This window comes from Arabidopsis lyrata (genome assembly GCF_000004255.2).
Source record: "Arabidopsis lyrata subsp. lyrata unplaced genomic scaffold ARALYscaffold_1, whole genome shotgun sequence".
NCBI classification, from domain to species: Eukaryota; Viridiplantae; Streptophyta; class Magnoliopsida; order Brassicales; family Brassicaceae; genus Arabidopsis; species Arabidopsis lyrata.
Genome location: NW_003302555.1, coordinates 29,561,192 through 29,584,383, shown reverse-complemented (window position 1 = coordinate 29,584,383; position 23,192 = coordinate 29,561,192). Strand labels below are relative to the sequence as shown.

Sequence of the window (23,192 nt, the reverse complement as noted above, 5' to 3'; positions counted from 1 at the left end):
CGAACTCTGTGGTCTCGTATCAACCAGGCTGCCGCTGCCATCTATTGCAACTACATCAACAAGAGGAGTCATCACCTCTCGAACATGCGTATCCTTTATCTCTAACACATTTTCAATCATATCCTGCAACATGTATCATTTGAATTATCACAAGTCTATGGTAAAGAGTCCAAATCCATATATAACAAACTCATACCTGCTCTTCCTCTTCTATAGCTCCACTTAATTCTGCTCCGCGTAGCATTAGTTTCAATTCATCTTCAGTAACATATGGCTCACTGGCACAAATAGAAAAATAGACTATAGGTAAGTTGCATTAACTCTCTTTCAACAAGCACAAATATATATTTTGATTTGGACAGACAACTCTAATTTGATGCATACCTCCGTCCTTTCAAACCAAGAATTTTCAGAATTCCCATCGAAAGATATGTCACTACTCTTCCAACAGGATATAATATCAAGGAAAGCCAAGCCACTGGTCTGACCTAGATGCATAGTAAGTCAACATGAATCAGACTATTTCTTTTATCATGTGAGCATTTGCTGATGATAACTAATTTAAACGTACCACAATCCTTGCAACCTCTTGAGCATTGTGAACCGCTACACTTTTTGGAGTTATTTCAGTCAGGAGTAATATGACTACCTATAATCATTCACGACTCAAAACTACTATCTCTATCTCAGTCAAGAGTAACAAGTAAAATTTATATGTACCGTCATCACTCCTGTGGCTGCACTAACACCAGCTTCACCAAAAATAGCTGTTGCCGCTTTAGTGACCAAGGCAGTCGCCGCAATATTCACAACACTAAATAACAACCAATAATTTTAAGAGACAAGCAAACATTCAAAAAACAACATTCCAATATTCAAGGAAAAAGAAAGCATTACGTTGTTCCAATAAGTATGGTTGTCAAGAATCTGGTAACATCACTACGGAGCATCCTGAAAACGCCATTTTCAGGCTCTTTTTCAGCCAACTCGCGCACCTGATACAAAACACATAACACTACCACATATAAAGAACCATCCAAAAGACAAGACCATGAAAAGTAAAAACAATGCATTTCGGAACAGCTTATCATCATTGGCATTACTAAATCCAGGAGAGGACTTATTTATTACCTTCCACGGCCAGAGAGTGGTGATGGAAGTCTCTGCCATGGAGAAGAATGCTGATAAACCGAGAAGCACAGCTAATATTAGACCTTGCTCTCTAAGAACCTTAAGAACCTGAGAAGTTTTTGGCCAAGCATTCTTCAACAACAATACACTCTTACTAAAAGCCACATCCACCACATTTGTTGATGCTAATACTTTACCACATCCATACAACAAAACTCCACACACCACTGCCCCTAATACGATTCCCCGTTTCAGCAAAATCCTAATCGAATCGAGTTTTTCGCTGGAATCGGAATGTTTCTGACTACTACCCACATGATCTTCAGTCGCACTCAACACAACAAACTGATTTCTATGGCTAAAGTCACATCCCTTTCGGAATCTAATAAAACTGGAACTTGAGAGATTAGTCAAGATACAGAGTGGGCGCTGCTTGTTTCTCTGAAGAAGTCTTAGTGAAAAATTCGAACTTTGGATACATAGTCGCGTGAGACTTGAGTTCCTCCTGGTGGCAATGAAAGAACGACCTAGAACAGATAAATCAAGTTCCATATGAATAGAAATGTCTCCGGCGATAGAGTATACCAATTTCTTCTCCTCTTTATAATTCTTGAGTACTGAGGAGTGTATAACTTAATACGCCAAAAGGAGATTTAGCTATTGATCGAAACACCGATGAAACTGAGAGTTACGAATATCGGAGTTGGGACTCGTGAGAAATGTTTGCAGAGAAGAAGAAAGGCGGCGTCGAGCAGGTGACAGAGAGATAGTGAAAAATGACAATAATACCCTTATGCGCCGTTGAGTCATACCAGACCGGTTCAGCTTTTTTTTTTTTTTTTGTAAACTATTCAATTGGTTTGGTACCCTTAACCCGGTTTCCTTTGGTACATTATCCCAATCCAAAAAGATTGAAAAACCTTGAATTCTTGATACAAATATTATTCTCTGGTGAATCTGTTTTCATCTCTTCCCTTGTCTCTTCTATTCTCAGCTCCTCTCGCTTCTCTGCTTTTCTTTATTCACTAAGCCTCTCTAGCTTCGACATCGCGAGCTACTAATGCCATGGTGAATCTTGAAAATCGATTACGATTCCTATTCAAATAACTCAATTTCTTGCCTTAGACGTTATCGACGGCTTAAGCAAAAGGGGGACGAGAAGCTTTTTCTCAGTGATTCACCTTTGACAAATTCGAATCTCTCTCTTATCTCTCACCGAAAGAGAATTATTCTTGTGTTTGATAAAGAACGAAACAAATAAATTTATGTCGGAAATAATTAGTTACTTGAAACTGGGAAAAGCATCAATGTTCAGTGGCATGTAGAAAAAAAAAAGACAGAAATGACAACAATGATGCTCATAGCAGAGCATTTTTTAATATCTCAGATGACAAATACTTAAGCCTCCTCCGAAGACTGTTTCTTCCTTGACTTCTTACTTGAAGAAACAACTTTTTCCACATTTCTCCTGCTTGTCTTTCTTTGCCCTTCCTTTCTTAGCAACCTTCACAGATGTAGTAGCCTCATCAGCATCTTTTCCACCATTGTCCTTCTCTACACAGATTCAGAAACTCACAAGTTAATAGAAACGTCCCTCAGCCCGTTACATATGATTATAGAAAAGAAAATGAATATGAAACAAAGAACTGAAATTACTGTTTGGAACTGCAGGCGCCATTAATACAACGATATTGGTCACCGGCTTGTCTCCTCTCTGGTTTGGTAAAGATTCCCAAGTTCCATCACCACCATCTTTGTTGAGTCCTTCGTTCTCAACATCGGCAGATTGATTAAAGTCTAATAATTCAGCAGATAAAATATCATTTGCAGCACTTGGAGCTAATCAAGGGCTAACATCTAGAAATGAAAATCAGCAACGTTAGCAGTAATCACAAAATAAAGTTTACCTTGCACTATTGCTCCTAAACAAACATCATCTTTGTGACTCTCGTTCTCATCATCCACAAGTGCAAGATCCTTCTCTTGGTCAACCGTAGCAGCACTTTTTTCTCCCTTTTCAAGGTCTCAATAACAGAATTAAACTAAAACTTTAATTGATCACATAGCCACTTTCAATGACTTAATATAGATTATACAATCAAAGGTAACACAACTAACACTCTCTCCAATAACATCAACAATATATTACATAGACCATAATAGAGAAAGAAAAAAAAAACGAAGGTTACCTTTGCCTATTGTTCCAGTTGGAACCTCTCCTTTACCACTTGACTGGTCACCAAGAGAGCATTTCTTACGACTTTGGTTGGCATGCGCGCTATCTAAAGTTTTATGTTTCCTCTTTCTACTTTTCTTATCACCAGCTTGGGTTACCGGAGCTTCCTTAACCGTCATATCATTGGTCTCTATCTCAAGTAGCTTAGGGCTTGAAAAAGAAGCTTTTCCAGTCAGCATAATACCCTTCTCCTCAACCCTCAAGACATCAACAAATAGAAACGAGTGGTTGTCACTTATGCTTTGGAAAACATTGTTCAAAATCATTAAATCAGCCACGTGATAAAATTGACCACCATATTTAACCTGCAAAACAAAAACCAACCCTTCCTTTATAATTTGTTGTTGCTTAAACAAAAAAAAAAATGCAGTTTGTATGAAGAAAACATTGTTTACCTTCAAAGCAGAGACAGTAATGCTTCCAACACTTGGGAAACACTGTTCATGTTCCTTGCAGATTTTTTCTGTATAACAAACAAACAACAATAAACATGAGTTTAGTTACAAAAAAAAATTACCAAACTAAAAAACGGAAGAGATTAAGACTCACCTCTGAAAGCAGATACACTATCATCACTGTCAAGGAGAAGTCCCAGACGAGTATCAATACTTGTCTTCACGAAGACAACTCGACTTTTGCTGCTTTCTCCTAAAATTGAAACTAAGATTTGGATGAAATGAAAGTGCTCTCTTAGTTTGAGATTTATAGGCGAGAAGAAATATCAAAAGCCATTGAAATCAAAACACTTAATAATGGACTTAGGGAAACAGAATGTCATCATTAGTATGATTCTCTCTCTGCCTCAGTCCTTTCGTCTTCTCTCTTTTCCAATTTCCCAACCTTGCATGACTCCGGGCGACCAAAACCGTATTAATTGCTTGGGGTGAGGTTGTTGTTACATGGCCCATTTAACAGTCCACTTAAGGCCCAACTTACAATCCATGTTATTAACAAATCCATAAGGACTTAATTCATCATCATTAGTTACAAGAAAGAAAGAAAGAAAAAAACATACACTTGTGAATTAAATCACATAATCAGACCATTCGGTTAAATACGATGTTTGGTCCATAGTCAGACAAGGAATCTTCTCATGTTTTCTCGGATTCTCTTTCCCACCAATCAATCTCGCCGGATTTCCAACCGCCGTCGTACGCGGCGGCACATCCTTAACCACCACCGACCCTGATCCAATCTTAGCTCCCTCACCAATTGTTATATTCCCCAATATACAAGTCCCAGCTCCAATCAACACTCCATCACCTATCTTCGGATGCCGATCACCACTCTGTTTCCCTGTTCCTCCCAACGTCACGCCGTGTAGAATCGAAACATTGTCTCCAACCACCGCCGTCTCTCCAATCACCACCCCCGTCGCATGGTCTAAAAGAATCCCTTTTCCGATCTTCGCTCCGGGATGAATATCGACGGCGAAAGCTTCCGATACTCTGTTTTGGATCAATAAAGCTACGATTTTTCTCTTCTGTTTCCAGAGCTTATGAGCTATTCGATGAGCTTGACAAGCGAGGAAGCCTTTGAAACCCAAGAAGCAGTGAACGTAGCTTATACAAGCTGGGTCTCTTTCTTTAACAGCTATAAGATCTTGCTTCGTAGCTTCGATAATCTCAGGGCTTTCTTCTAAAACACTGATGAACAATTCGAAGAGTGTGTTGCTTGGGAGGTTTAAATTGCTGAGCTTTACGGAGAGGATGTGAGCTAAAGCAGAATCTAAAGATCGATGAGATGTGATGGAAGCGTAGTAGTAGTTTGACAAAATGGGTTCTTGTTCTACATCGGATTTGGCTTCTTCAAGGATCTTGATCCAGACATCATCGTCGTCGTCGATTTGTGTGTGGTGGATCTTCCGGTTTAGAGAGAAACCGGGTCGGAAGAAATTCTTGATGCAACAGAACCGGGAATCATCGTCTTGGGTAGTTCCGGTTCGGCATGCGTCGATGCATGTTGCCATGGTTTGGAATTTGAGTAAAGGAAGAGAAGAGAGAATGATTGTTGAGTGAAGAAGATGAACATAGCTTTATATACAAAGAGAGAGATGGCGGCGACCTTTGACTCTGACCCCAAAAAAATCTCAAAGTAATTACATTTTATTCTTCTTTAATATACATTTTTTCTGAAGATTAAGGAGGTAATGAAGGAGGTAACTACATTTTTCTTTACAATTAACAATTTTATCTTGGAAATGATTTTTTTTATGTTTTAAATTTTGTTTGTATCCTACTAGTATTAATTATGAAAATATGTGTTAGTTAATACTATGACAAGACAAACGATGTTTACAATTTTTGTTTTTATTTTTGCATGATTAGTCTGCTTATCTATTACACATCTAAGGCTCATCAGCCATCACATGTTTTTTGTGCCACCAACTTTTGCATAACAGTAACATCAACTACTTAAATTTTTTTTTTTAAAATATATTATCTAGCTATTTTGTATAGATATGAAATATAAATTTTATTTTGTTGGGTTGTATCTAGGGAATCCCAAAAACCCAACATGGAGAAGTAGAAGTAGAAGGAACTTCTAATAAAATGGTTATAATTTCCTAACTAATGGGGAAAAAAAATCAAGAAAATTGGATCATTTTGTAAATGATTAAAGTTGCCAAAATGAGGTTACAAAGAAAGGTGACGTTTGTAATGACATAAGTCTAAAGTTACGTGAAGCCGTCGCCCTTTGACTGTGAAGGCTCCCTATCTTCAAGGTTGTCTTAATCTAATCATATTTTCACTCTCTAATAATCTAATGTTAATACATGATTAATTTGATTTAACTTGGAACTTTTTTCCACAATAATAATTTTATAACTACGTGTTATTGACTGTTTGTTAGTCATACTCTACCCACTCCATTTGTATACATCTTTTCTTTTAGCGTAAGAATTAGGAAAGCTACATTTATGGTTGAAGATATCTCTATTCACTAGTACTCAATAATGAAATTTGTAGTACTTTTTTATGATAATCAAATTATCCAATTGGACAACGTAGATTACGTGACATGGTCATTTGCCTCTATTCTACTTTGTCCTTTGTGCACACTTCTATGTTGATGGATGGATTCAAATAAATAAAATTATCCGTTATTCTTACTGCAAATAAGTTATCTAGTTGGAATTTTGGGTGTTTGACATCCGAAAACAACAACAACAAATCAAAAAGAATAATATATATATTTTTAAAATGGCAGTAAAATAGTGGTGTCCATTGTTTGAGGACCAACCTTTCCTTTTCATTGTCCCATAATAGGGTTTTCTTTTCAATTTTCAACCAGTAGTCAAGTAGATTTGGCTCTTCAAGATCATGAAAACACAAAATCCTTATGTTATACTATTCAGTTATAGAATTTGATTTGGTTCACAAAGAATATATCAAATTGGCCCAACAAAAATTCTGTTGTCATTTACAAATAATAAAATTGGAAGAGGAGACCAATAGTCTGGAACTTTAGTAGTACATGAGGAGCTAAGATTGAGCCTGAGGCTTAATGGCGTCAACTATCTGCTTGCATGAGTCCCCTATTAGAGGCACCCGATATGATCGTCAGCTTTTGATTTGGTGACTGAATCTATATTGAACCTTAAACTTAAAACACAGTTTCCGATGTGGCGATTCCGCAATTACAGATTGAGTATAAGAGATTTATCAAACCAAAGCAAAGGCGAATATACAAAGAGTTAGTCAAAAGATCTTGACAACCATCCCATTTAATGCACACTATGACCAGAAACAAAACATGCATATATACTTCAGAATGAAGGTACTATCTACTTCAGAGTTAGTCTTTAGAGAAACTCATATTCATCAACATTCTATTGCTGCAACACTCTAACACAGACACACACACAGTGTACGTAAATGATTGTTCACAAGAGCAGCCAAAAACCTCAAATATAGGCCTAACTGGGAAGTTCAGACAGCTTGATCTAACACCAAGGATAGAAGAAAAACACATTTCTATCAGGTAAGCTAAAGATTCCGCAAAGCAGGTTTAACAAAAAGTATATCATTTTCGAAATCAAACAAACAGGCTCTGAGAATGGTTAAAAAGAAGAGCGTACCTCGGAAGTCTCAGAGACGAGTTTCTCAATTAACTTCAGGCAATGGTTCTAAGGTCTCAGGACTTGGTAGATAGAAACGAGTGTTTACAGGACCAGAAACTGAAACCGCCATAGATAGAAGATGGAAGCAACGAGAACAAAGAGACCCTCTGTGTAGAACAAGAAGCCCACAACGTCAGAATTACAAACCACCATCAAAATACCAACGAAGAATCTTTTTCATCCAGCTTCCTCAAAAATCGTTATTCAAAGGACAAAAAAGCTTTTCTGTATCTTCTCATCATTGCATTTACTCATCTAATTTTGTTTGAGAGTTTGCAAAATCTAAATACTCTTTTCACCTAATAAAGTTAAAAAGCCTTCTACTCTACATAACATAACGCAGCCACAAGCCTTAGTCTGGACTCAGTTCACAGATTTTGGAGAATCTTGTTCATTGGCTACCAAAAATGGCTGACTCTTAGTCCTTACTTATACCCTCAAGTGCCGACATTAGGAGCACCAGTCGACAATGGTGCTCCATACGAGTATCTCCACTGACCACACGCCTCACATTTCTCTAACTTCACCTCGTTTTCAAGCGTGCAGAATTTGCAAGACCAGACTTTGTGCTTCATCTCCTTTTCCTTTGGCTTTGTGGCAGTGCATAGCTCACATATTGGAGCCAATGACTGGTGCGAGAAAACAAGACAGATAATGAAAAACGTTATAACGATAACAAGAAGCTTCCAGTTTAAACACTCTCTAAGGAAGACTTACGGGGTTCAATAAGGTGCATTCTGCACACTCCCACATTGTGGATTCTTCTCTGCTTTGGTTTGCATTGTAACTCGTCGATGGCAAAGTAATCGATGACTTCGTGAAACCAGAGTTCGGTACATCTTTGGCACAAGAAGGACCCTGATCACCTGGGCTACAGTTTCTTTTAGCACATCTTGGTTCAAAAGATTCCTCAGTCAAATCAATGACGTCTGATCCCCCTTGAAGACTGGAAGATGGAGGGCAAGAATTGGCATTGGACAAGCTATTACATCTTTTTACAGACTTAGCATTCATGCTCATACAAGTTTCCCTGATGGAAACGGGTTCCTTACATGTGTCACTATCACTCTCTTCGTCTTCTAAAGCCTCTGTGGATTGGGAACCACACCAAATATCATCAAGTAAACGCCTTTCTGCAGCCATTGCAGCAGCCTGAATTGGACTAAGATCTGACATAATGCTGCTATCACCACCAAGACGATGAGGTCCTGAAGGTAAAAGAGTTCCCGCACACACTCTTTTTTCTGCTGCTGTAGCTGCAGTTGCTCGGAGAGATGATAGAGGAGGCTGACGAGAAAGTCCACCCAAACGCTTCCCAGGAATATCAAACCCCTGTCCTGTCCCTGTTATACCCTTTGACATCAACTCCTCGCATTCCTAAACGTAATAGAATTAGTTAAACACAAATGAAGCACTGGTGATGTAACAGGAAAAGTAGCCAAAATTTCAAATCATTTTTCTGCAATAACCAACACAATGATATCCCCTAGATAAGAAACATTTGTAACTGATTCATCACAATAATCCATGATGGTAAGAGAATTCAAGTAAGAGGAACACTGAACTATACTACTAGTTATACCAATACGGATCACATTTCTTTAAGTTCAAAATATACGTTAACTTTCTAAACATTAGCATCAATGATGCAGGTAGTCAAATAAGCATCAAAATCGAGCTACCTTTCGAAGTTCATCCCAAAGCTTATAGAAATTTGCATTGTGAGGACCATGCGCATTGTGGCAAAGCTCGTGGAGCATGGTGTCGAGAATTTCATGATACGATAAGAATTCTCCATCATGGTTTACCCTTCGAAGCCTCAATTTCACTTGCACGCCTCTATTTACATTCACCCCTAAAAGCATTGGATTTTTTGGGCTGCAATTTCGAAATCAAGAACAAACATCATGAACCCTAAAAAATCAATACTTTCAATCATTCTTCCACAACCACTTATCGATTTAAAGCTTTATCCAAATAATCTGGACCAAAGGAAACAATAAATTGCAGAGAAAAAGAGAGAAGCTTTTTAATGATAATACATAGACGAATTGACAAAAACCCATTAAATTACCAGAATTCAGAGAGAAGCTTGACACGCCATTTTCGTCTAGTCATAATCGGCTGAACCTGATTAGCTACCTTCTCCAGAATCTTCCTCGCTTCATCTGCTCTAGGTTTCTTCTTCAAAGCCTTTATTTCCCAGACCTTGTTCAAATCTCCCAAATTCATCACAATTTCACAGATGCCCACCTTCAAAAATCTCAAATTCGATTCAAAAACCCAAACAATTCTGACCTTCCCGATCTTCGATGCAACAAAAATGGGATTTTGAAAATGTGAAACATTTTGGTCTTCCAGAGAGAGAGTGGCGGGACAAGACAAACACAAAATTATTCATGTAAGCCAATAACAATACCTACAAGCCCACTACAAGCCCAATTAAACAATTATAAGCCCATCTATATTCCGCACCGTTTACATAAATCGAACAAGAAAATAAAGAAACATCTCTTATTGGTGTTATCTTTGATGCTACAAAACGAGGATTGCTACATACTAAAAACATTCAAAATCAACAACCTTTCTTTACAAACCAGAAACATCTAATCTGTATTTTGGGACAATTTTTGTGTGTTTTCAAGTGTCCCATATCATAACAATGGCAATGACAACAACTCCAAACAACACAGCCAAAAACTTATAACTAGGCTCATCCACATGAACCTTCTTGTTTGGTCGATACCCTTTTGCCAACAAATGGTTCACCGAGACATACACAAATACCCCACAGGCCAAGCTCATCGACACTGCGAAAATCCAATCCGCGATCGATCCTTGAGTCGTTGCATCGATTACTATTCCAATCGCAACACCAATTGGGCTCGAGATGGCGAATGCGAAAGAATAAGTGATTGATGAGAACAAAGGACGGTCAGGGATCATACGGAGAAGAGCAATTCCCATTGCAATCGCTGCAAATATCTTGTGGAGTGTTATTGTCCATAGAGCTCTCCAAGCATCTGATTTAGTCTCTGAGATACCAATAGCTATGCCTTCGAAGACAGAGTGAAAACAGAGAGCTACGATCAATAGAATGCTATCTCCAATCGATGTTTCAGTTGTTGCTGACGTCTGATTCGATTTGTCTTCTCCTGAAATGAAAATAAAGCACCAAACTTTCAACACGAACGTTTCTAATTCTCGATTGGGATTCACAAGTCAGAAACTTTTGGTACCTTGAAGCTCCAAATCGTTTTGGGTCCTTAAGTAGATATGAGCGATGACAGAATCAGCAAGCATGGTTAACATAAAACCAGCACAAGCCAACATGTAAGCAAATGGGTAAGCCGGAGATAGTTCCGACTCTCCTTCCGCCGTCAACAAATCACGAAACGTCTCATCAGCATCAGACAAGAAATGCATCAAGGCGGTTGCAAGAAACACTCCTCCGGCGAATTGTGTTCCAAGAACCAAGAACCCTTGACTCCATTTCAAGAAATAAGGAGAGACGCCGCTGATAAACGTGAGGACAAAGATGATGACAAGACATGCGATCTTGACAGAGATTAAGGATTTAGATTTGAGATCGGAACTCTCAACGTGCGGAGCCTCATCGTCGTCGTGATCTCCTCCGGTTCCATGGGAGAGACAAGGGACGACCAAGACAAGAAAGAGGAAGAAGAAGAAGACAAGAGGACGAGACATTTTGAATGTTTAGTGGGTTTGTGTGTCTGTGATTCGAAGTTAAGAGATATGTCGTGTAATATATAAGTGGTGTTTAAGAGTTGTACTAAAAAAGTCATGGAGTTTTGTTTTGTACTACAATAAATTTATGGTTTTTGGTTGGTTGATTACTACACATTGAAAAGTAGTATTACAGGTGAAGGAACTTTTATAATTGGTTGTTAGACTTGGACCCTATTTTGTTCGAATTAACAAGAAAAATATGGTTTATTGCAAACTGAATCATCTAATTTTCATAGATGCGTTGATAGACCTAATTGTAGACCTGACATTGCACCTTAAGACACGCATTGAAGATGACAGATATTAGCGTACTAGAAAAGGTAAATTACTCTTTTTTTAACAATACATACTAATAGACGTTTCAACAAATCTCAAAGTGAAAAATCATAAATCATTTGTTAAACTTATTAGTAAAAAATAAATCAGAAAAAAATGTATTTGTTAGACAGCGAAAAATGAACCTTCCATATGATATTTTTCTTTTTAGTTCTCATAGAAAAATTTTCTATGTATAGCAGAGAGAAGAGAACAGGAAAATTGGGTAAACATAACAACTCTTTGATGAGAAAGACACCATTTTAATTCGAATTATACCTAAAAATCCATAGCGAAGAACGGTAGATCATGTTCCTATTTTATGGTGTGCAGCATCAATGGTGATATAATTGTCTCTCGCTATACATAAATATTAGATCCTTTAACGCCTCCAGAATCGGCCTTGTCCCTGTTGTTGTTGCTTTCGCCTGCATAGAGATATAACAGTCTTAGTGGGACACTACCAACAGATTTTGCATCGACACGATTGGGTAAAGAAAAAGCTCTGATTGACTCACTTTTGATACTCTATGGACCTGTCAATGAACTCTTTAGCAACATCTTTTCTCTCGAAAGAGGCCAGAACCGGTCTGATGTCCGTTGGACTGTTACGTGCAACATCTGAATAACCCAAACAGGAAAATCAACCAAACAACATCGATAAAGGCAGTTCAGGAGACTGGAATAGAACTTATCCCGCAGTTCACAGTACTTACATTCCAGGAAGGGTATCAGGTCAACTAGGGCCGTGTCATCAGCTTCTAGTTTGTAAGGCTTGATTGGCACGCTATTTTCTGGTTGAAGGGTTGATTCAAAGGCATTTGCGCTAACAAACAGAATCTTCCTTGGATCTCTGTTCAGCTTTGACAGATCCTGCAGCAGGAATTTTAATAGTTAGTTGAGAAATAGTTACTCTGGCAAGTGAGAAAGTACGCTTTGATGAGATAAGCTAGCTGCTTACATACCCTATAGTGCTTTCCATTTTCATATTTAGTAGCGCCTCTTCCTAGCCTATAACGTATGTAGTTATTTGGGTCTAATTTCTCGCAGACCGGAAGTACGTACTAGAAACAATGAAACAAGTGTTAGTAGACACATTACTATGATATTACAAGGAAAAAAAAATTAAAAAAAATTGGGACTTTACCATATCCATCTGGTCAGAATACACGACAATCTCATAGAATTTCCCAAGATGCTCCAAGAACGCATCGACACCTGGTCTTTTGAATGTCCTCCACCCTCTTTCTCGCTAAACATTTTTGTAAATGAAAAGTCAGAAAAAGTTAAATACAGCGTTACTTAAGAAAACAAATCAGTTCGCCAGGACTGCTTTGTTTCATAACATAGATACTATAGATACTCTGAGTCATCTATGATGCAAGTTTTTGATGATCAGTAAATCAATGACAGAGTTACCTTCCAGTCAGTGTAAAGCAGGGTCTCATTCAAATCAAGAACTAGAGTGAAGACATGCTGTTCTGAGGGGTGCAGATCCGGAAGTAGCTTTTCCGAGAGAGGTTCCGTGAAGCCCTATAAGGAACCGGACAGAAAATAAGAATAATCTACGGAAAAAAAAAGATGCAAGAAAAAGCAATGTTGTGTCTCTCGGTGAAAGGACGTACTTTCACTTGTTCCTCCACAATTTCCCTAAGCTCCAAATACTTATCAATGGCTTTAGCAGAACCTGATGATAATTCAAGCAAACCAATTGTATACTTAATTAAAGACAATAGTATTAGGTATGATGACAGAGGCGAATGGAAACTGTACCTGTCAACGCAGCAGAATACAACTTAGTTTGATATTTCTGCAGAGAGATGAGTATATAAAGTATTAATTCAGAGAAGCTTGCTTATAAACAATCCCTTAAAAGCAGAGAAACATGGCAGTACACGAGTTAAGTAGTATTTGAGATACACATTTGAAAGCCAGTGACTAAAGAAAGTCAACTAGTCAATACAGAAACAATGGTTATGATCAACATTAATTTGACATCGACTCAATGTTATCAAACAAAGCTTACTCACATCAATCACATCAATGCCAGAAGACTTAATAACTGGTGTCTTCTTAGCTGATTCTCGGAACGCCTTAGTCTTTTCATTCACTTCATCTATTGTGTAAGCTGCATAACGAAACAAACAAGTATAATCAGAGCTAAAAAGGAGTCAACACTACCAAGTGAAGAACACTGAATTCAAAAGGCGAATGCAATGCCACGACTAAGTAAGCAACAACACATTTTTTACTCGCATTCCCCAGCAAGATCAACTTTGCAAGGCCGATCGAAAATAGTAATCAAAGGAATTGAAGCACATACCATAACTTGCGTAACCAGTAGCAGCGGTAGCACCAGTGAGTGCCCAGAGGAGTGTGTAACCAAGATACTTAAGACCTTTTCGCTCCTTCCCCGTCGCTGCCGCGGCCGAAGCTTCCACCGGAGGAGGAGGAGGAGGTGGCGGCTGATTTGGCGGTGGAAAATCAGAAAACATCGACTGGGTAGAGGTGACTCCCGGATACCTAGATGAAGAATTGGAAGAAGATGCTTCCGCAGAGAAACATCTCAGATTACGAGATCTGAGCTTTGTTAATCTTGGCAACAGGCGAGATCGAAGAACAATAGACGCCATTTCCGATTTCGGCGTTTTCTCCAGAAAGCTCTCTGTCGCAGCAAGGGTTGAAGTAGGGTTTTGAATTGATCGGAGAAAAAAGGAAAATAAATAAACAAATTGGACTGTTTGGAAACAGGTTTTATGGCCTCCTTTTAAGTCTCTTATCCACTGTTTGTTAGTCGGTTTATTTCTACTCCGATATTTTTGTCCACGTCACCGATATTTTTGTATTTTTTACCTTTTTACTTGTTTACCAAGATTTTCATTTATAAAAAAAAATCCAAAATAACCAAACTTTATTAAATGTGTAGCGTTTCTTCTGCAGAACCCTCGACTACATGCCGTTTTTTTTCGTCAGACTCAAATAACAGAACAGAACTACATAGAGAGGAAAGTTCAAACAAATAGAAAAGCCACAAACTGGGCAACATCCGCAAATACATATAGCTTAAGGGCTCTTCTCACACAATGTAGCAAGACACTAGTGAGAGAGTAGCAAATGAACCACTTACTCTTCCTGGGACGGCAAAATTAGCTTCAACTTTAAGAAATCATTGGTCTTTGCAATCTCCACAATCTCCTCAGCTTCTTCTCTCTTGGACCCTTTCACCAATTCATCAACTAACTGCTGCAACGTTGTTTGACCCACAAGATACCGCTTACTGAATGTCTCCTTGAAGAGCTCAATCGCAAACTCAAAGTCACCTGCTTTACACATTGCAGGAAGCAATAAAGCAAAGGTAGCTTTATCAGGACGATAACCGTGCTTCACTATTTCTTTGTACCATGATTCAGCTTCGTCCATTTTTCCTTGGTTGATAGATCCTCTAATCATAGCATTGAAGCTGAAAACATCAGGTTTGATCCCACTAGCTTTCAGTTCTTCAAAGAGACTTACTAGCTCTTTTGATTTCACCTCGCTGGCTAATCCAAGCAACCGAGCATTATAAGTCCTGATGTCTATCGGTACATTCTTCTCCACCAATTTAGCCCATATCTCTTCCCCTAGCTCAAACTGTCCCTTCAAATACGACGACAGTAAAAGTGTGTTGAATGTGACTATATCAGGTTTCAAACCTTTGTTCTCAAACTCATCAAGTAATGCAACAGCTTCAGGTAAAGAATCCTTCTCACACAATGCCTTGATCAAAGTATTGTAAGATACAATATCTGGTTTGATTGATAACTTCCCCGGTAACTCATTGAAAAGTTGTTCAACCACATCGAATTTCTTGGAAAGCCCATATGCACTAAGCAAGGCATTGAAGGACAAGACTGACCTTTTGCAGTTTCTATCAGGCATTTCGTCGAACACCTTCTGGGCATTTTCAAACATGCCGGCTTTTCCATACAGAGAAATGATCCTCGCCGCGAATCCCTCTTTTGACATGTCGCGGTACTTCTTCTGCTCCTCCAAAATCTCTTCGACAAAGTGTAATCTCTTTGCTGCGACGAGACGGCGCACGGTTCTATCGTAAACGGCTATGTTATTCCGGAACCGCTCCGACTCACATGCCTTCTTGAACTTCTCAACGATCCTTTGTGGGTTTCGTTCGCCATTTACGATACTGGTAAGTGAATTTTGAGGTGGCGAGATTGCGGCACTGACTGCCGTCGTTACGGTGGCGGCGGAGGAAAAACGGCGGATCGTGGAAATGTTGAAGGTGCCACGGAGAACGCGAGATAGAGACGACATCGTTTTGGGACTGAGAGCAAAGGGTTTCACATTTCAGGAGACGGGTTTTAAGAACAAATCAAAAGAGGATGCAATTGAAAATTTAAAAAGATTAGTGCCGTATCTTTAATTAAAGGAAATATTGGGGAGTAGAATTAAAATAATAGAAAGATTGTTGTTTTGCCGACGACCTAAATTTACGGAGAAGACGAGCTTAGCTTCAATGGCGCCTGTTAATATGACTGGCGCTGTTGTTGCAGCGGCGGCGTTGCTGATGCTTTCTTCTTACAGTTTCTTCCGTCTCGCCGAGAAGAAGAAGAAGAGGAAGGACAAGTTGAGTATGAGAAACGGGCTTGTTGATGCCATTGGCAATACTCCTCTGATTCGTATCAATAGCCTCTCTGAGGCTACTGGATGTGAGGTTTTTCTCGATGTTCTTTTCTATTTTCGGTTTGATCTGATTGTGTAACTTATGAGTTTAAAGATGTAATTTTTATTCTATTTGTTTCGTCTGGTGTTCAGATTCTTGGGAAATGCGAGTTTTTGAATCCAGGAGGTAGTGTTAAAGATAGAGTTGCTTTGAAGATCATTCAAGAGGTATACGACTAGCTCGAAATTTTCCATATTCTCTCCTGAAACATAGTAAAGGTTTCAATTTTAAGTTCTTAGATTGTGTCCTGCTCTCAGCTAATTAGTTAGAAAGCCAGGTTTGCGGTTAATTGAGAAGCAAGTCCAAGAGCCCTAATTTTCTTTTTGTTTCTTTGTTTAGGCTTTGGAATCTGGTAAGCTATTCCCGGGAGGAATTGTAACTGAGGGTAGTGCAGGAAGTACCGCCATTAGCCTTGCTACAGTTGCTCCGGCATACGGGTGTAAATGTCATGTTGTTTTACCTGATGATGCTGCTATTGAAAAGGTTATATCTTTTAAATATGTTGAATTGTTGATGATGATACACATTCTCTTGTATGCGTTATACATATGCTCAAATTTGTATGGTGTTGGACTTATTTTAGTCTCAAATAATTGAAGCCCTTGGAGCTACTGTTGAGAGGGTGAGGCCAGTGTCAATAACTCACAAGGATCACTATGTCAACATTGCGAGGCGACGTGCTGACGAAGCAAACGAGTTAGCATCAAAGAGAAGACTAGGGAGCGAAACAAATGGCATACACCAGGAGAAAACTAATGGCTGCACGGTTGAGGAAGAGAAAGAGTGTTTCTTATTCTCAGATTCAGTTACCGGTGGCTTCTTTGCAGATCAATTTGAAAACTTAGCTAATTATAGGGCTCATTATGAAGGTACTGGCCCTGAAATCTGGCACCAGACTCAGGGTAACATTGATGCCTTTGTTGCTGCTGCGGGGACAGGCGGTACTTTAGCTGGCGTTTCAAGGTTTCTTCAGGTAGGCTTAATCAGGCCTTAGACTAATCACAAATGTATGAATGAGTAATTCGTGTATGTTATAAGCAAAAAAAGAGCTCATACATTTCTTGTGTGTTTTAAACAGGATAAGAACGAAAGAGTTAAATGCTTTCTGATCGATCCTCCTGGATCTGGTCTGTACAATAAAGTAACACGGGGAGTGATGTACACAAGAGAAGAAGCTGAAGGGCGCCGACTAAAGAACCCATTTGATACAATAACAGAAGGGATCGGAATCAACAGGCTTACTAAAAACTTCCTGATGGCAAAACTTGACGGTGGTTTTCGTGGCACTGACAAAGAAGCGGTGGAGATGTCGAGGTAGTGCTCATTCTTTATATGTTTTAGAGAGTAGTGATAAAGATTTCGTAAAAGTTGCGGTTTTGATATCTTTCTTAATTTTTGTTCCCAGGTTTCTTCTGAAAAATGATGGGCTCTTTGTTGGAAGCTCCTCGGCTATGAACTGTGTTGGAGCAGTGAGGGTGGCTCAAACCCTTGGTCCTGGTCACACAATTGTCACCATTCTTTGTGATAGCGGAATGCGACATCTAAGTAAGTTTCACGACCCTAAGTACTTGGATCGATACGGGTTGAGTCCAACCGCTATCGGGTTAGAGTTCCTCGGCATAAAGTGAAACTACCTATCTGTTACAATAGCTTCAGATCAATCAAGCCTGGATCTGCACTCTGCAGCGGTTTTGTTAGAATTTGTTGATTTTTTTTTAGATTAGGGGGATTTATTCTTTGTAAGACTCCAGATTAGAAGACAACAACTATGTCTAGAGTCAACGGAAGAAAGTCAAAGCAACAATGCATGTGTCTGACCTCTGAAACTCCCATAACTGCATCTTACACCTGTCTTCTCAATTGTCTACAAGTTCCGACCTAATGGGGTCCCTTACAAAGATTATGGGAAACATGTAATCAGATTTTGTTTTTGTACCTATTAGATCTTGTCTGTGTTCAATGCATTCGACTGGAAAACTCAAAAGTCTTGATAAACATATATATATCCAAATCATTCAATATACAATTAACAGAATTAAGTCTTGATGATCCCAATAATGGCAAGGAATGGAGTCAATTGCGTCATCTACGGAAGACCTTCGTCGTTGTACCGAAGCGATGAGAATGATCCTTTGGTGGACGATAAGCGGTCGGCTTTCTTACAACCTACGTACTTGCAATGTTTTGCCAATGGTATCCCTCCATGCTTTACAAACTCTAAGCCTTTCGCTATAGAGTGTGTATAACAATAATGCCCTTTTCTTGAGTGGTTTGCCATTAATCCCTTTGATTGGTCAGCATAATCTACCAGATACTGAGCAGAATAATCAGTGTATGTTGCATCATATTTTAAAATGAATCTTAGTGCACTAATCAACCACTATAGCCCAGCAAGTATCTGCCAAAAAAAATATTGAAAGTGATGAGAAAACTTTCAGTCAAATATTCAAGATAACAAAATAGAAACATTGGTTTAGTAAAGAGATGTCACTATGAGGTCCTTGGTCTCTTATCCAGCCCATGTATTTTTTCCAGTTAGTGCCCTTCACAGAGTCTGACACGACCTAAAACCAAATAAAACATTACGACTATTAGTAACCCAAATATTTAATTTGTACACAACTATTGATTATTTTAGAACAGTATATATATATATATAATACTACCGTGTGGTTTTTCCACCAAGCTAGCATATGAAGTCTTTCCACCATCGACGATTTCGATCTGAGCATCATCAGGTTTGGACGATATGATCGTACCCAGGAATGTACGCAAAGAAATCATAAACTTCTGTAGGTATGCTGAACTTGCAGTACACACATATATAAGTATTTCTGTTAGTAGTAAACATTGCTAAACATAGTGTATGTAGTTATGTTGTCACTTACCCTAATGGTAGGTGGACCTTGGTCGCTCATCTTTGTTCAGACAGAGTGCCTGCCAGAGTTTAAAAAGAAATATAACAGATTAGAAAGAAACTTTGAGGTTGAAGTTTTAAGAGGCTACTGCAACAACAACTATTGACAGACTTTATAATGCAATTGTTCTCTTTCCTTTCAGATTTAGATTTCAAAGAAACAATCAAGCTCTACACTCACTAAACTTAGCCTCAAGCTATTTCTTTTCAAGTCCAAACCCACTTTGCTTCGTGAAATTTTTTAAATTGTGGTGACATGTTATCTCAGTCTCAAAGTGGACTCGAGCTTCTGCTAGTGACATCCCAAAATGGTTTCCCCTTTAATCTCCTCTCTAGCCACACTTATCATTTTGAGTTTGTGCTAGTGAACGTTGAATAGCTGAACAATTAAGCATTGGTCCAATAAGAGAATTCAATGAGCCGCCATTTATCTGATATTCTAAAATAATTAACTAATCAGTGCTCATGTAACAAAACGAAAACCAACTTCTAAGAAAAATTGTAGATCAAAAAGGTCCAACCAGGAGACGTATTAAAAAGAGAGTTCACTACAAGTTTATTGAAGAGAGGAGATAACGAGCTCAACAAGTCTTAAAAATGGAAGCTTGAAACAGAGAGAAATGCTAGACAAGTAGGACGAGAGTGTTGAGATGAAATGCAACATAACCTCTTAATATATCTATTCAAGATGCAAACTTTTATGTCTCCCTGAGTTTCATTTCACAAAAAACACTCGTCTCTCTCTTTGATTATGAAAAATATGAACTTTTTCTGATAATTATTATTATTTTTTTTTTGTGTTAAAAATCGAGACTAAATCGAGATTGGAATGGTTCTGATTTTTTTGTGTTAATTCGTTTTTCTGTAGAAGTTTGGATTTTTTTGTGCAAATATCAAAATCCCGGCCGTCGTTATCCTTGCAATTATTATTTTTAATTAAAGATTTATATATCTGTTTTTTTTCATGTTTTAATAAGTACTAAATGAGTTGGCCAAATTTAATTGGTCACAAAAGTTGTAAGCCTAATCCCAATTGAACAACCACTATTTATATATAATAAACACAAACTTCTACCATCATTCAAACACTTCTTTTTTTTTTTTTTTTTTTTTTTTTTTTGAACACCATCATTCAAAAACTTAAAAGCCTTAAATTGGTCTCAAACGATATGTCTATGGCCATAAAAATTTCCACCCTTTTCCTCCTCTTCCTTTTGGTTGAATCATGCACCGCAAGATACATACCAGCAGATCTACATGAGGTCTGTTGAGATAAGTTTGAAGAAAGCTTGAGAAATAAGCTAAAGATAAATATGTAATATTCTAGGAGTTATCTAGAATAAATGAAATTATCCAATTCCTAAGTGTGTTAGGAAAAGGAAAAGGGTTTTGCTATATATATGAGATGCCTAGGTTGTGGTATTCCATAAGAGAGATTAAGAGATTTGTAAGACCTTTAGTTTTGAGTAAGTTTCTAAAGGAATAAGAGAGAAGTCTTTTTAATCTTGTGTTCTTAACCTAGTTCTTAATTCAATAATTGGTATCAGAGCATAAACTTTTGAATTAAGCTTTCTAGTGTTGATAACATCGTCAAAGTTTTGAAACTTAAACCCTACGCATACACCAAGAGAGGTGACATACGTAGTGAAACAGAATCATGGGAGAGGTGGTTCCCGTGAAGCCGAAGGATGGTGGTTCTTCCTCATCAATTAAATGCCCCATGCTCAATGACACGAACTATACAGTTTGGGTCATGCGTATGCGAGCAACACTCAAGGTGCATAAAGTGTGGGAGACCATTGATCCGGGATCTACTGATGAAGAGAAACATGACATAGCTAGGGCTTTGTTATTCCAATCCATACCAGAAGTACTTATCCTGCAAGTTGGCGACTTAGGAGATGCAAAGCAAGTTTGGGATTCTATCAAATCAAGACATGTAGGGGCTGAGAGAGTCAAGGAAGCAAGGTTACAAACCTTGATGGCTGAATTCGAAAGGATAAAGATGAAAGACACTGACACAATTGATGCTTTCTCTGGTAAACTCTCGGAGATAGTCACAAAATCTGCAGCGTTGGGAGTAAACATCGAAACTCCAAAACTCGTGAAGAAGTTTCTTAACAGTTTACCAAGAAAAAGATTTATTCACATCATCGCAGCCTTGGAGCAAGTCCTGGATCTTAATAAAACTAGCTTTGAGGATATTGTAGGAAGGATGAAAACATATGAAGATAGAACTTGTGATGAAGAAGAAAATCAACAAGAAGATCAAGGGAAACTCATGTTTGTTAACTCGGATTCACAACCCTATCATGGAAGCTTTAACTCAGGAAGAGGACGTGGTAGAGGAGGACGTTTCTTTCAAGGAGGAAGGGGACGTGGCCGCTACGGAAACTATCAAAATGGAGGAGGAAGAGATCAAACAAAAGTGATCTGCTACAGATGTGATAAGACTGGACATTTTGCATCAAATTGTCCGGATAGGCTGCTCAAACTTCAAGAAGCTTATGAGAATGAAGGTGATGATACACAAGAAGGTGAAAAGCTAATGGTGAACGAAGTAGTGTATCTCAATGAGCAGAACATCAAGACAAGTGTTTTTGAGGCCCAATCTGATGGATTTAACGTATGGTACTTAGACAATGGAGCAAGTAACCATATGTCAGGGAATCGAGAGTATTTTTCTAAGATTGATGAGACAATTACGGGAAAAGTGAGATTTGGTGATGATTCTAGAATAGATATAAAAGGAAAAGGCTCGATTCTATTTGTAAGCAGAGATGGAGAACGCAAGGTATTGGCGGATGTATACTTTATACCAGATCTGCGAAGCAATATCATCAGCCTAGGACAGGTCACAGAAGCAGGCTGCGAAGTCAAGATGAAAGGAGAGAGTCTAGTGGTGAATGATAAAGACGGGAAGCTTTTGGTAAAAGCAAGTCGATCAAAGAATCGGTTATACAAGGTGCTCATGGAAGTAGAAGCCACACGATGTCTCCAGATAACGGCGTTAAATGACTCAGCTAAATGGCATGCGAGACTTGGCCATGTTGGCCTTGAAACCATGAAATCAATGGTGAAGAAGGAGCTAGTCACCGGAATGCCAAGCTTCTCTGTTGAAAAGGAAACATGTGCATCGTGTCTGCTTGGAAAACAAACAAGGAGAACGTTTCCTCAAGCTACCTCTTATCGTGCTACTAATACACTGGAGCTAGTTCACGGTGATCTTTGTGGACCAATTACACCCACCACAACTGCCCAAAACAGATACATATTCGTGTTAATCGACGACTACTCCAGGTATATGTGGACATTACTTTTAAAGGAGAAGAGTGATGCATTTGAAAGATTCAAGAGATTCAAGGCCTTGGTAGAACAAGAAACTGGGAACTCTATCAAAACTTTTCGAACTGACAGGGGAGGAGAATTCACATCTCATGAGTTTCAAAAGTTTTGTGATGACACAAGTATAAAAAGGCACTTGACTGCACCATATTCACCGCAACAAAATGGAGTAGTAGAGAGACGTAACAGAACGTTGATGGAGATGACAAGAAGTATCTTAAAACACATGTCTATACCAAACTATCTATGGGGAGAAGCTGTGAGACATGCCACTTACCTTATAAATCGAATTGCGACAAGAACTTTGGTTAATCAAACACCATATGAGGTCTTTAAGGGAAAAAAGCCAAACGTGGAGCACCTGCGAATTTTTGGATGTATCGGCTACGCAAAATCAGAAGCTGCAAATCTGAAGAAATTGGATGACAGAACACGAATGTTAGTCCACCTGGGAACTGAACCAGGTTCAAAAGCGTACCGGCTACTTGATCCATCAACCCGCAAAGTTGTAGTAAAGCAGGGACGTAGTGTTCGATGAAACCAGAAGTTGGAAGTGGGTAAACAAGGTAGTGAAACAGGTAGTGAAATTGGTAGTGATCCGAGTATGTTGAGATTAACTTCGGAGATTTTGGAATAAAATGGAGGTGAGAACGCA

General features: G+C 38.6%; 8 protein-coding genes, 1 long non-coding RNA gene and 1 pseudogene across 12 annotated transcripts in view; 2 read left to right on the top strand and 8 right to left on the bottom strand.

Annotated features, from left to right (window-relative positions):
• LOC9327926 (DUF21 domain-containing protein At1g55930, chloroplastic) overlaps nucleotides 1-2,042 on the bottom strand; it is a 3,553-nt gene extending 1,511 nt beyond the window's left edge. Inside the window, exons 1-7 of the mRNA XM_021012154.1 lie at nucleotides 1,132-2,042; nucleotides 898-995; nucleotides 721-814; nucleotides 572-649; nucleotides 385-488; nucleotides 197-278; nucleotides 6-123 (exon numbers count right to left, since the gene is read on the bottom strand). Coding sequence (XP_020867813.1) covers nucleotides 6-123; nucleotides 197-278; nucleotides 385-488; nucleotides 572-649; nucleotides 721-814; nucleotides 898-995; nucleotides 1,132-1,683 — 1,126 coding nt within the window. The 5' untranslated portion in view covers nucleotides 1,684-2,042. The remainder of the gene's footprint in view (nucleotides 1-5; nucleotides 124-196; nucleotides 279-384; nucleotides 489-571; nucleotides 650-720; nucleotides 815-897; nucleotides 996-1,131) is intronic.
• A 331-nt stretch (nucleotides 2,043-2,373) lies between these two features.
• LOC9327925 lies at nucleotides 2,374-4,088 on the bottom strand (annotated as a pseudogene).
• Nucleotides 4,089-4,224: 136 nt separating this feature from the next.
• LOC9327924 (serine acetyltransferase 1, chloroplastic) lies at nucleotides 4,225-5,421 on the bottom strand. Its single transcript, XM_021012152.1, has one exon. It carries the CDS (start codon nucleotides 5,334-5,336, stop codon nucleotides 4,392-4,394), a length of 945 nt encoding a protein of 314 aa, XP_020867811.1. The 5' UTR covers nucleotides 5,337-5,421; the 3' UTR covers nucleotides 4,225-4,391.
• Nucleotides 5,422-6,688: 1,267 nt separating this feature from the next.
• On the bottom strand, nucleotides 6,689-9,900 carry LOC9327923. Of its 4 annotated transcripts, none has more exons than XR_002329299.1 (5): nucleotides 9,565-9,900; nucleotides 9,173-9,368; nucleotides 8,208-8,867; nucleotides 7,449-8,119; nucleotides 6,689-6,934 (listed from the first exon to the last, which is right to left on the bottom strand). XR_002329299.1 is itself a non-coding variant. In XM_002891815.2 (4 exons), exons 1-4 carry the CDS (start codon nucleotides 9,720-9,722, stop codon nucleotides 7,928-7,930), a joined length of 1,206 nt encoding a protein of 401 aa, XP_002891861.1. In that variant the 5' UTR covers nucleotides 9,723-9,900; the 3' UTR covers nucleotides 7,065-7,927. The 4 variants fall into 4 exon arrangements, 1 of the variants encoding a protein (XP_002891861.1); XR_002329300.1 differs by having other exon boundaries at nucleotides 6,689-6,905; XR_002329301.1 differs by lacking the exon at nucleotides 6,689-6,934 and adding an exon at nucleotides 7,065-7,313.
• An 84-nt stretch (nucleotides 9,901-9,984) lies between these two features.
• Nucleotides 9,985-11,412, bottom strand: LOC9327922 (zinc transporter 11). The gene is made up of 2 exons (XM_002891814.2): nucleotides 10,730-11,412; nucleotides 9,985-10,645 (listed from the first exon to the last, which is right to left on the bottom strand). The coding sequence occupies exons 1-2, from the start codon at nucleotides 11,196-11,198 to the stop codon at nucleotides 10,131-10,133; spliced, it is 984 nt and encodes a 327-aa protein (XP_002891860.1). The 5' UTR covers nucleotides 11,199-11,412; the 3' UTR covers nucleotides 9,985-10,130.
• A 241-nt stretch (nucleotides 11,413-11,653) lies between these two features.
• LOC9327921 (mitochondrial import inner membrane translocase subunit TIM50) lies at nucleotides 11,654-14,293 on the bottom strand. Its single transcript, XM_021012141.1, has 10 exons — nucleotides 13,879-14,293; nucleotides 13,586-13,683; nucleotides 13,329-13,365; nucleotides 13,181-13,242; nucleotides 12,975-13,088; nucleotides 12,703-12,807; nucleotides 12,521-12,619; nucleotides 12,272-12,428; nucleotides 12,074-12,176; nucleotides 11,654-11,983 (listed from the first exon to the last, which is right to left on the bottom strand). Exons 1-10 carry the CDS (start codon nucleotides 14,186-14,188, stop codon nucleotides 11,938-11,940), a joined length of 1,131 nt encoding a protein of 376 aa, XP_020867800.1. The 5' UTR covers nucleotides 14,189-14,293; the 3' UTR covers nucleotides 11,654-11,937.
• A 148-nt stretch (nucleotides 14,294-14,441) lies between these two features.
• On the bottom strand, nucleotides 14,442-15,981 carry LOC9330599 (pentatricopeptide repeat-containing protein At1g55890, mitochondrial). Its single transcript, XM_021012816.1, has one exon. The coding sequence runs from the start codon at nucleotides 15,864-15,866 to the stop codon at nucleotides 14,679-14,681; it is 1,188 nt and encodes a 395-aa protein (XP_020868475.1). The 5' UTR covers nucleotides 15,867-15,981; the 3' UTR covers nucleotides 14,442-14,678.
• Nucleotides 15,982-15,986: 5 nt separating this feature from the next.
• Nucleotides 15,987-18,296, top strand: LOC9330598 (cysteine synthase 2). Its single transcript, XM_002894491.2, has 6 exons — nucleotides 15,987-16,266; nucleotides 16,368-16,442; nucleotides 16,615-16,758; nucleotides 16,859-17,248; nucleotides 17,354-17,589; nucleotides 17,681-18,296. The coding sequence occupies exons 1-6, from the start codon at nucleotides 16,069-16,071 to the stop codon at nucleotides 17,901-17,903; spliced, it is 1,266 nt and encodes a 421-aa protein (XP_002894537.1). The 5' UTR covers nucleotides 15,987-16,068; the 3' UTR covers nucleotides 17,904-18,296.
• LOC110224932 lies at nucleotides 17,984-19,979 on the bottom strand. Its single transcript, XR_002329387.1, has 4 exons — nucleotides 19,860-19,979; nucleotides 19,164-19,212; nucleotides 18,942-19,076; nucleotides 17,984-18,839 (listed from the first exon to the last, which is right to left on the bottom strand). It is a non-coding gene; the product is annotated as an uncharacterized LOC110224932 (long non-coding RNA).
• A 352-nt stretch (nucleotides 19,980-20,331) lies between these two features.
• LOC9330596 overlaps nucleotides 20,332-23,192 on the top strand; it is a 5,460-nt gene continuing 2,599 nt past the window's right edge. Inside the window, exon 1 of the mRNA XM_002894489.2 lies at nucleotides 20,332-20,454. Within this exon, the coding sequence (XP_002894535.1) occupies nucleotides 20,362-20,454 (93 nt within the window). The 5' untranslated portion in view covers nucleotides 20,332-20,361. The remainder of the gene's footprint in view (nucleotides 20,455-23,192) is intronic.

What these genes read in the sequence shown, in the direction of transcription:
- LOC9327921 (XM_021012141.1), bottom strand. Translation starts at nt 14,188, where the DNA reads ATGGCGTCTATTGTTCTTCGATCTCGCCTGTTGCCAAGATTAACAAAG. An exon ending in TGCTTTACACTGACTGGAAG is followed by an intron (nt 12,808 to 12,974) that starts GTAACTCTGTCA and finishes AAAAATGTTTAG; the next exon opens with CGAGAAAGAGGGTGGAGGAC. An exon ending in AGGTCCATAGAGTATCAAAA is followed by an intron (nt 11,984 to 12,073) that starts GTGAGTCAATCA and finishes ATCTCTATGCAG; the next exon opens with GCGAAAGCAACAACAACAGG.
- LOC9327924 (XM_021012152.1), bottom strand. Translation starts at nt 5,336, where the DNA reads ATGGCAACATGCATCGACGCATGCCGAACCGGAACTACCCAAGACGAT.
- LOC9330599 (XM_021012816.1), bottom strand. Translation starts at nt 15,866, where the DNA reads ATGTCGTCTCTATCTCGCGTTCTCCGTGGCACCTTCAACATTTCCACG.
- LOC9327923 (XM_002891815.2), bottom strand. Translation starts at nt 9,722, where the DNA reads ATGAATTTGGGAGATTTGAACAAGGTCTGGGAAATAAAGGCTTTGAAG. An exon ending in AAGCTTCTCTCTGAATTCTG is followed by an intron (nt 9,369 to 9,564) that starts GTAATTTAATGG and finishes TCGAAATTGCAG; the next exon opens with CCCAAAAAATCCAATGCTTT. An exon ending in AATGCACCTTATTGAACCCC is followed by an intron (nt 8,120 to 8,207) that starts GTAAGTCTTCCT and finishes TTCTCGCACCAG; the next exon opens with TCATTGGCTCCAATATGTGA.
- LOC9327922 (XM_002891814.2), bottom strand. Translation starts at nt 11,198, where the DNA reads ATGTCTCGTCCTCTTGTCTTCTTCTTCTTCCTCTTTCTTGTCTTGGTC. An exon ending in AAACGATTTGGAGCTTCAAG is followed by an intron (nt 10,646 to 10,729) that starts GTACCAAAAGTT and finishes TTTTCATTTCAG; the next exon opens with GAGAAGACAAATCGAATCAG.
- LOC9330598 (XM_002894491.2), top strand. Translation starts at nt 16,069, where the DNA reads ATGGCGCCTGTTAATATGACTGGCGCTGTTGTTGCAGCGGCGGCGTTG. An exon ending in GCGTTTCAAGGTTTCTTCAG is followed by an intron (nt 17,249 to 17,353) that starts GTAGGCTTAATC and finishes TGTTTTAAACAG; the next exon opens with GATAAGAACGAAAGAGTTAA. An exon ending in GAAGCGGTGGAGATGTCGAG is followed by an intron (nt 17,590 to 17,680) that starts GTAGTGCTCATT and finishes TTTTGTTCCCAG; the next exon opens with GTTTCTTCTGAAAAATGATG.